At 55.9% G+C, this 9,604-nt stretch overlaps 2 protein-coding genes across 7 annotated transcripts in view; one reads left to right on the top strand and one right to left on the bottom strand.

Moving 5' to 3' along the window:
* The window catches only part of PNKD (PNKD metallo-beta-lactamase domain containing), a 78,804-nt gene extending 75,510 nt beyond the window's left edge, over nucleotides 1-3,294 (bottom strand). Inside the window, exons 1-3 of one of the 3 annotated variants that reach the window (XM_045367697.2) lie at nucleotides 3,207-3,294; nucleotides 2,612-2,706; nucleotides 2,258-2,426 (exon numbers count right to left, since the gene is read on the bottom strand). In XM_045367697.2, coding sequence (XP_045223632.1) covers nucleotides 2,258-2,280 — 23 coding nt within the window. In that variant the 5' untranslated portion in view covers nucleotides 2,281-2,426; nucleotides 2,612-2,706; nucleotides 3,207-3,294. Of the gene's footprint in view, nucleotides 1-831; nucleotides 1,225-2,257; nucleotides 2,427-2,611; nucleotides 2,707-3,206 lie in introns of those variants that run through there. The other 2 variants (XM_015432089.3, XM_015432086.3) reach the window with 2 other exon arrangements.
* A 376-nt stretch (nucleotides 3,295-3,670) lies between these two features.
* AAMP (angio associated migratory cell protein) lies at nucleotides 3,671-9,593 on the top strand. 4 transcript variants are annotated; one of them, XM_005574267.4, is made up of 11 exons: nucleotides 3,671-3,842; nucleotides 4,273-4,425; nucleotides 6,086-6,205; nucleotides 6,741-6,880; nucleotides 7,139-7,283; nucleotides 7,578-7,661; nucleotides 7,778-7,893; nucleotides 8,042-8,145; nucleotides 8,264-8,354; nucleotides 8,552-8,706; nucleotides 9,114-9,593. In XM_005574267.4, the coding sequence occupies exons 1-11, from the start codon at nucleotides 3,722-3,724 to the stop codon at nucleotides 9,187-9,189; spliced, it is 1,305 nt and encodes a 434-aa protein (XP_005574324.1). In that variant the 5' UTR covers nucleotides 3,671-3,721; the 3' UTR covers nucleotides 9,190-9,593. The 4 variants fall into 4 exon arrangements, with proteins under 4 accessions (XP_005574324.1, XP_073866172.1, XP_005574323.1 ...); XM_074010071.1 differs by having other exon boundaries at nucleotides 8,548-8,706; XM_005574266.4 differs by having other exon boundaries at nucleotides 4,270-4,425.
* Nucleotides 9,594-9,604: the final 11 nt, after the last annotated feature.

Genomic DNA, 9,604 nt, shown 5'->3' with positions numbered 1-9,604 from the left:
ACTGGGCCTCAAGTTGGCTCACACCTGTAACCCCAGCACTTCGGCAGGCTGAGACGGGCGGATCACCTGAGGTCAGGAGTTTGAGACGAGCCAGACCAACATGCTGAAACCCCAAATCTACTAAAAATACAAAAAAGCCCACAAAAATTAGCTGGGAGTGGCGGTGGGTGCCTGTAATCCCAGCTACTCTGGAGGCTGAGGCAGGAGGATCGCTTGAACCCAGAAGGTGGAGGTTGCAGTGAGCTGAGATCATGCCATTGTACTCCAGCCTGGGCAACAAGAGTGAAACTCTGTCTCAATAAATAAATAAATAATATAAAAATAAAAACACAAAAAGTAACTGGGCATGGTGGCACTCACCTGTGGTCCCAGCTACTCAAGAGGCTGAGGTAGGAGGATCACTTGAGCCCAGGAGGTGGAGGTTGCAGTGAGCTGACGATCACACCACTGCACTCCAGACTGGGTAACAGAGCGAGACCCCGTCTCAAAAAACAAAACAAACAACTCAACAAAACAAATGAGGAAACTGAGGCCTAGAGTAGAGTCCTTTGGACTCAGTAAAGAGCCGTGCTTTTTTTTGCCTCCACACCCTGAATACCTTCTTTGATTCTCCTTATTGTTTCAAGGCTGAGTGGGACCCCACCCTCCCCGCCGTCAGCTCTTGACGGCTTGGTCCTGAGGGCCCAGGGCCTAGGCTGGTTGCACTTAAGTCTCTGGGTTTGCCCCACCATCCAGCTGGGAACACTGAGCTCTGGGAGAGGGAGCACACATGAGTAACCAGCCCCACCCTCTGCCCCTCCCATCCCAAGGGACTCACAAACCCAGACCTGGTTCCTTTCCACTAAACACTCAATAACTTTATTTGCTTTTGGCTGGCTCCTTGGTGTGGGGCGGGGTAGGGTGGGGCGGGGTAGGGTTTGGCAGCAGCCTGGGCTTTATGCGCCCTCTGGTGGACCTCAGAGGCAAGAACTGGAATCCGGGCGGAACCTGAGGGCTTCACAGTCAATAGCCTAGGAGGGTCGCAGCACTCCTCAGGTCTGCGCCCCAGATCCAACATCAGGGGATGGGGCACGCTGGGAGGAGGCCCTGAACCTCTGGCTCTCATACTCGCCCGTGTTGGACAACCGCATGTTCTGCCGAGCCTTCATCTGCTTCACACGGTCCTTGTCCACTTCCCGCTTGGTGAGGATGAAGAGGAGGATACCACAAGGGAAGCCGATGGCCCTACGGGTGGGGAGATGTGCACGGGGTTTGGGGAGGGGCCAAGCCTGAGCCAGAGGAGCTGGGGGGAGTCATTCTAGCTTCATCAATTGCGTGAATGCTGCAATACCTCTTATAGTCTATTTGTCCTCTGTGCTGGCTGCTGGAGGGACCCACGCAAATCAGATTCTGTCACTTCCCTGCTTAACACCCCTTAATAGTGCTCCATCACTTCCTGGCCAAGTCCAACTCCTAGGCATGGCACAAAAGGCCCAGTGTGGCTGGGTCTCTGCCTACCTCTTTCCTCCTCCCCACTAGAGCCTGATCCTCAGCACGAGCTGTGCATTCCTGCAATAGCACCTGTGCAGGATTTTCCAGGCAGCCCTGAAGCTTTCCCTCTCTGAGACTTGGTCAAGGTCCCCTCCCAGTTTTCCCCTCAGTTAAGCTAAGTAACCACTGCTTGGGAGGCACTTTGGTGTGGGGGAAAGAGCATGGAGTCACAGACCAGGTGAGAATCCTAGCTCAGCCTCAGTTCCTTCCTCTGTGAAATGGGGATGTAATATTTATCTCAAACCCTAAAACATTACATGGCAAAGTGCTAGCACACCTCACATGCAGAAAAAAGTTGATTTCTTCCTCCTTTCCCTTTAATATTGGTCAATAATATGTATTAAGGTCAGAGTCAGAGCCCAATCACAAAGTTCATAACGCCTTCTAAGTACTACTATACAACTAGTACAATCTCACGTGATCTCAGCGAACTACTTAACTTCAACTTGAGTCTCACTCCAAGCTCCCAAAAGGGAGGATGAGGCCAGGGACCCAAGTCTGAATCAGATCAACTCAGCTTACTCCAAAGTAAACCCACTGTCTTCTCAATTCCACATACTTTCCCATCTCCCCTGCCCCACCCATCTCAGATTCCAATCGAACCCAACAATTCTGTTCCCACAACTTTGGATTCAGCTCGCCACCTGAAACTTGGAGAAGTTTCTGAGTCCTGCCCTTCCCTAGAAGCCACGCCCCGTTGGTGGGCAAAGCGGTGGTTAAAACTCACCAGGCCAGTCCCACAGCTTTCATGGGGTTCTTGCCCCTCTTTCTGGGAATGTATTCCAGCTCCGGGGATAGGGGTTCAGGTTCCTCCTTGCCCTCTGGAGAGCTATGGCTTTGCAGTGCCCGGGTCCTGTTATGGGAAGCCTTGTTAGCTGTGGCTCCTGCGAGAATGCCTGTGGATGGAGGTAAGGGAGGTCAGTAAGAAGAGATGAGAAGAAAGCAAGCAGGGAGGGGCAGGGGGCAGTAAGGGCTGGGGAAGAACGGCTGAGATCTGGGGAAGGGGAGTGACTGCAGTCTAAAGTAACAAGTGCCAGGGAGAATCCAAAGGGAAATGGGAAAATCGCCATCGAGGTGGCACCTTTGGAAGCCACTTCCACGTCACTGCGAGCTCATCACCCTGGTGCCAGGACGAAAAGCTTCGCTGTTCTTCCTCAGACGACAGGATGGGAAGGACTGCAGTGGGACTCGCATGAGACGTATGAAGGAAATCCGGGAAAAGGTTTTGAAACTGCAAATGTTAGCACTCGAAGGGACCTTAAAGATAGTCTACTCCATCCCCTGCACTGTATGGAAGAGGAAACTGACGCCCTGAGAGACAAACTGCTTTGCCCAAGGTCAAACTGCTAATTATCCGGGGCTGGAACCCAAGCCTCCAGAAGCCTGGGGCTCTTTCCTCTGCACTGCGGTGAGTGTGAAACACCTGGAGCGCGGGAGTCTAACAGGCTTCCTAGGAGCTCCCTCTCGCAGCAAGACCCCGGAGGTGTCGAGCAACCCAAAGGCGGGGGGATGCACTGGGTGACCTCTAAAGAGCATCTCTTCACCCCCAGACTCTAAGATCTTGCAGAAAAGTGTGGGCAGGAACCGAGAGCCCTGACCTCCTGCTACCGTCAGGCTGGATGTGAAAGAAAAGGGATCTTCTGCAGTCCTGCCCTCCCCGGGGTCCCTCTCCTTACCCCGGAGGACGCGGGCATTTCTCGCCCCCCGGCCCTTCAGCGCCGTAGCAGCTACCACCGCCGCCATGTTCAGATCCCACCCCCCTTCACCGCGCTCCCCGCCGGGAATTGTAGTTTGCGTAAGGGGCCTCCCCCGCTCCTTCCGTCCTGCCTACAGACCAGAAACTACATCTCCCAGAAGCCCGCAGAGCCGACCCAGGAGAACTACTTTTCCCAGGAGACCCCGGAGGCGCGCACGCTCGCTTGTTTCCCTCCAGTTGGGGGCGGAGTCAGGTAGGGCGGAGTTTGGGTTCTCTCTACCACGCCCCGGCCCCGTCTTCCAATGCCGCTCTGTGATTGGTGGGGCGTCCAGCCAACCTTCGTAGGTATTGGCCGAACGGCCGTCGCTCTTCCTGCCGGGGAGTCGCCTACGCCTACTTCCTCCCGGGAGGAGGGGCTCGAGTTCCGCGTCGTCGCGCAGAGCTGACTCTGGGAGGCGTTTGGGCCCAGAGAAGTGGATCGGCCGCTTGCGCCGCATGGAGTCCGAATCGGAAAGCGGGGCTGCTGCTGACACCCCCCCACTGGAGACCCTAAGCTTCCATGGTGATGAAGAGATTATCGAGGTGGTAGAACTTGATCCTGGTCCGCCGGACCCAGGTGAGACCTGCCGCTCCTCAGGCCATGGGACAGGAGACGCTCACCCCTGGCCTCTGACCCCTGCTTTTCCTCGCTCCCCTCCACACCCGACCGGTCATTCCTACCGATATCCTTCTTCCCCTCCTCCCCCACCCCCCTCCTCAGACTTAGTTCTCAGGCCTGGCTGGGGTGGGGGTTCCCTGACGCCTCCTCTGGCCCTTCCCCTCACACACCCCCTTCCCATCATCCCCTCGGCCCTCCCTTCCCGCACGGTCGCTGGCCAGCCCTGGCCTCCCGTGCTGTGTCCCGCGCGCCCCCGGGACCCCGGTGTGTCTGACTCCACCTTCCCCTCTCGCCACATTACCCGCCCCAGCCTCAGGCCTCCTCACGCTTCTCTCCGTACCTCTTACCGCCTCCCGAGCCCCATCTTCTAACCCTCTCCCCAAAGCAGATGACCTCGCCCAGGAGATGGAAGATGTGGACTTTGAGGAAGAGGAGGAGGAAGAGGGCAACGAAGAGGGCTGGGTTCTAGAACCCCAGGAAGGGGTGGTCGGCAGCATGGAGGGCCCCGACGATAGTGAGGTCACCTTTGCATTGCACTCAGGTAGGTCTTTGAGGCGATCCACCTCAAATCAGTTTAGGTGGGCGTGTAAGCATTAAACCGCCGCCGTGGACAGAGCGTTATGGGGGACACAGAGATGAGCAAGATGCTGGCCTTGCTCTGGAGGAGCCCACAGGTGGGGACCTGTGGCAGAATGGATGATTGCTTGACTTCTGGCATCAGTTGAGACACCAGGCTTCAAGTCCTCCCTCTACTTTGCCAGTTAACCTTGATTAACCTCTTAGTTCTCTTTTAAAAAGTTATTTTGGCCAGGTGCGGTGGCTCACTCCTGTAATCCCAGCACTTTAGGAGGCTGAGGCAGGTGGATCACTTGAGGTCAGGAGTTCGAGACCAGCCTGGCCAACATGAAAAAACCCAGTCTCTACTAAAAATAACAAAAATTTGGCCAGGTGTGGTGGCTCACGCCTGTAATCCCAGTACTTTGGGAGGCCGAGGCAGGCAGATTGCAAGGTCAGGAGTTCCAGACCAGCCTGGCCAATATGGTGAAACCCCATCTCTACTAAAAATACAAAAATTAGCTGGGCGTGGTGGTGGGCACCTGTAGTCCCAGCTACTCGGGAGGCTGAGGCAGGAGAAGGAGAATTGCTTGAACCTGGGAGGCGGAGGTTGCAGTAGACTGAGACTGCGCCATTGCACTCCAGCCTGGGTGAGAGAGCGAGGCTGTCTCAAAAAAAAAAACCAAACAAACAAACCAAAAATTAGCCGGGCGTGGTGGCACATGCCTGTAATCCTAGCTACTCTGGACACTTAGGCAGGAGAATCGCTTGAACCTGGGGGGTGGAGGTTGCAGTGAGCTGAGATCACGCCACTGCACTCCAGCCTGGGCAACAGAATGAGAGTGTCTCAAAAAAAAAAAAAAAAAAAAAGGTATCTTTGATAAAAGTTAATAAAAGTAGTGAGTATAAAATTAGAGATAATTGGTCAGGTGCGGTGGTTTACACCTGTAATCCCAGCATTTTGGAAGGCCAAGGCAGGCAGATCCCCTGAGGTCAGGAGTTCAAGACCAGGCTGGCCGATATGGTGAAACCGCATCTCTACTAAAAAAAAAAAAAAAAAAAAATTAGCTGGGTGTGGTGGCATGTTCCTGTAATCCCAGCTACTCGGGAGGCTGAGGAAGGAGAATCACTTGAACCTGGGAAGCGGAGGTTGTATTGACCCGAGATTGTGCCACTGCACTCCAGCCTGGGCAACAGAGCAAGACTCCATCTCAAAAAAATAAAGTAAAATAAAATTAGAGATAATTGTATCTTTTTGAGCATATTTTATGTAATTTTCTCAAGTGCTAGTTCTTAGTAAGAAACTCTTAACATGATGCTCTCCTCACTCTGTACCCAACCCGGTGGCATCCCATGCTGAGACCTGTAAGCCCTGCACCTGTACCCACCTCTTGTCCATGGCATTGGTGCCGGGTGGTGAGGGGAGTCACACCAGGCATCTGCTCTGGCAAATAGGGAGCTTGGCAAATATGGGAAGGATCTTAACCCGATTCTTGAAACTTAGAAGAACTTGGATGTGCCTGTGTTTTCCAGGAGGAAAGACACATTGCTTTGGGTGAAAGGGGGTGGGTTTCCTGAAGGTTCTGAAGGACAGAGCCCTAGGTGGGAGCTCTGTCCCCTTACCCATGGAATATCTTTTGGGACAGCGTCTGTGTTTTGTGTGAGCCTGGACCCCAAGACCAACACCTTGGCAGTGACCGGGGGTGAAGATGACAAAGCCTTCGTATGGCGGCTCAGTGATGGGGAGCTGCTCTTTGAGTGTGCAGGTGAGGGGGCTGAGGTAGAGGCCTGGGAGAGGTCATATTCCTTTGGGAGATCTTAGGAGCCTGGCCTGCAGTGGTCGTGCATCCAGTAGCCACTTAGTGACGTCTCTTTTGTGCCAGCTCTGTGCTGGGCCCCAGGGACACGGGGAGAATACTAGTGTGTTTTGGGCACAGAGGCAGGAGGCACTCATTGGCCAAGGGAGTCTAGGAAAGGCCAGAGGAGGTCACATTGGTATAGGAGCAGTTGGGCAGAGGGGAGGACTTGGGATTGTGGGCAGAGGTGTAGAATGGACAGAAGGGGGAAGGCATAGGAGGCTGGGGCTTGGCCTGGTTGAGTGACGGCCAGCAGTGTCTCTCCTGGCGAGACATGGGAGGGTTGGTTCCTAGAGCGGCAGTGAATTCCAGCACCTGTTCTGCTCAGGCCCGCCCCTCTTTTTTTCCTAGCTGATCGTTTCAGGGGGCCAGATACCAGAATCACATGCCCCCAGCACCAGGTACCCTATTGTTTTCCCCTCTTTCTGCCCACTTTTCTTTGAAGGCCATAAAGACTCTGTGACTTGTGCTGGTTTCAGCCATGACTCCACTCTAGTGGCCACAGGGGACATGAGTGGCCTCTTGAAAGTGTGGCAGGTGGACACCAAGGAGGAGGTCTGGTCCTTTGAAGCGGGAGACCTGGAGGTAAGATCATCAGAGTGGGAGTCAGCTCTGTGGGGCCTTGGGTTGCTGGGTGTGCAAGCTTGGGAGGCCAGTTCTTCCTTATTGCGCCAAGCCAGCTCTGAGCCAGTGCGCCCCAAGGCACGGGAAGAAGGTCTGCCTGCTACCTGGAAAATCCCCGCGGAACCCCAGAGGCAGGAAACCTTGGGTGGAGCTCATAGGACAGGCTTCTAGGTGGGATGGGGTGACGGGCCTCCCTGCTGCCCCTTCCTCCCTGTCCAGTGGATGGAGTGGCATCCTCGGGCACCTGTCCTGTTGGCGGGCACAGCTGACGGCAACACCTGGATGTGGAAAGTCCCGAATGGTGACTGCAAGACCTTCCAGGGTCCCAACTGCCCAGCCACCTGTGGCCGAGTCCTCCCTGATGGTGAGAGCACCTCCCTTGAGCGTCCTTTCCTGGGTGCAGAGGCTGAATCCCGGGATATACACCTCCCGGAGCAGCCTTCTGGGCCACAGCCGGCAAACTCTGAGGCCTGCTCTTTGGAGTGCTGACCCCCTGGCCCCAAAGCTCATAGCGCCTCTTTCCTGCTCTGAACTCACCTGTGATTCCTGGGGCAGTGTCTGGGCGCTTCCACTCTTCTTTCCTCTCCCTCTCCCCATTCCCTTGCTTAGTGTATCTGAGCGTGCCCTCTGCCCTCTCTTCATCTGTGCCTCTCTTCAGGGAAGAGAGCTGTGGTAGGCTACGAAGATGGCACCATCAGGATTTGGGACCTGAAGCAGGGAAGCCCCATCCATGTACTGAAAGGTATCAGAGGTGGGGGAAGTGTTAGCCTGGGCCTTTGTCGGGAGGGGCTGAGATCCTGGGGGAGGACTCAGAGGAGAGGTAGGATGAAGCCTGACTGCCTCCCTGCTCTATGCTAGGGACTGAGGGTCACCAGGGCCCACTCACCTGTGTTGCCACCAACCAGGATGGCAGCTTGATCCTAACTGGCTCTGTGGACTGCCAGGCCAAGCTGGTCAGTGCCACCACTGGCAAGGTGAGTGGACCTGGAGCCCGGCTGGGGCCTCCGCTTTCTCGACTCCTCTCCTTCCTTCCTGGGTCTTCACTGTCTCCTCTCCCCACCGTCTTTCTCTCCATCAAGCACCCGGATTCCGGGCCCTCCTCTGATCCTCTCTGGCTTTCAGGTGGTGGGTGTTTTTAGACCTGAGACTGTGGCCTCCCAGCCCAGCCTTGGAGAAGGGGAGGAGAGTGAGTCCAACTCGGTGGAGTCCTTGGGCTTCTGCAGTGTGTGAGTGAGGATGGGGAGAGGGGTTTGTGGGAGGAGCCTGGGCTCGGGGCCCCGGAGGGAGGGCAGGGCGTGTGAGTCCAGGCCCTCATGAGTCTTCATGGTGCGCTCCTCTGCCCAGGATGCCCCTGGCAGCGGTTGGCTACCTGGATGGGACGTTGGCCATCTATGACCTGGCTACGCAGACTCTTAGGCATCAGTGTCAGCACCAGGTATGGGCAGCTGGAGCTGGGGTTGTGCGGGCTGTGGCCATGGTGGAGGGAAAACCCAGGCCTCCAGGAGCATCTACCCCAGATCTGGCTCCTGCCTGGCTGTTGTGTGTGGCTGTCCCTCTTTGTGAGAACTGGGAGCAGATGGCTCGCAGCTCTCCTGCCAACCTCTGCCCTGCCTCTGTCATTCCTCGAGGCAGTCGGGCATCGTGCAGCTGCTGTGGGAGGCAGGCACTGCTGTGGTTTATACCTGCAGCCTGGATGGCATTGTGCGCCTCTGGGACGCCCGGACCGGCCGCCTGCTTACTGACTACCGGGGCCACACGGCTGAGATCCTGGACTTTGCCCTCAGCAAGTAAGTGAATTGGCCAAGGGCTGGGATCTCTGTGTATTTGGAAGGTGGGAGTAGTGGGGGACACAGGATCCTTGGGGTGTGGGAGGGGATTCCTAAGGCAGGGATGCTGGGAAGCCTGAGGGTTCACAGCCCAGCCCCCACCCCAGTAACTGATAGTGACCCTCCGGGGCCCCACATCTCAGTCATGAGGGAGAGGCTGAGACTGATTTTCCCCATCGGAGTCAGCTCTGCTTCTTCCGTGCTGGGGGCTTCCTCTAATTCCCTCCATGCTGGCTGCAGAGGTGTCGGCCCAGTGCTGGGCACTAGGGCCCTAGAACTGAGGGTGTGCTGGAGGAGCCCACCCTAGGGCCCCTGGGTGGTGGGCTTGGGTCCCCCCGTCTCTGCAATCACATGCTTTCTGTTTCTAGAGATGCCTCCCTGGTGGTGACCACGTCAGGAGACCACAAAGCGAAAGTATTTTGTGTCCAGAGGCCTGACCGTTAATGGCTGCAGCCCCTGCCTGTGTGTCTGGTGTTGAGGGGACGGAGGGACCCCTGCCCCCGCCCGCCAGCAGAGGCAGTAGGGCACAGAGGGAAGAGGAGGGTGGGGCCCTGGATGACTTTCCAGCCTCTTCAACTGACTTGCTCCCCTCTCCTTTTCTTCTCTTTAGAGACCCAGCCCAGGGCCCTCCCCCCCTTGCCCAGACTTGGTGGGCCCTTCAGAGGGAGGGGCGGACCTGTTTCTCTTTCACTTTCATTTGCTGGTGTGAGCCATGGGGTGTGTATTTGTATGTGGGGAGTAGGTGTTTGAGGTTCCCGTTCTTTCCCTTCCCAAGTCTCTGGGGGTGGAAAGGAGGAAGAGATACTAGTTAAAGATTTTAAAAATGTAAATAAAATATACTTCCCAGAGACAGCGTCTG

The sequence above is a fragment of the Macaca fascicularis genome, chromosome 12, assembly GCF_037993035.2.
Source record: "Macaca fascicularis isolate 582-1 chromosome 12, T2T-MFA8v1.1".
NCBI lineage: Eukaryota > Metazoa > Chordata > Mammalia > Primates > Cercopithecidae > Macaca > Macaca fascicularis.
Note: the sequence above shows the minus strand (reverse complement) of the source record. Positions and strands in the feature narration are given on the sequence as shown.

What these genes read in the sequence shown, in the direction of transcription:
- AAMP (XM_005574266.4), top strand. Translation starts at nt 3,722, where the DNA reads ATGGAGTCCGAATCGGAAAGCGGGGCTGCTGCTGACACCCCCCCACTG. An exon ending in CACCTTTGCATTGCACTCAG is followed by an intron (nt 4,426 to 6,085) that starts GTAGGTCTTTGA and finishes CTTTTGGGACAG; the next exon opens with CGTCTGTGTTTTGTGTGAGC. An exon ending in CCCCATCCATGTACTGAAAG is followed by an intron (nt 7,662 to 7,777) that starts GTATCAGAGGTG and finishes GCTCTATGCTAG; the next exon opens with GGACTGAGGGTCACCAGGGC.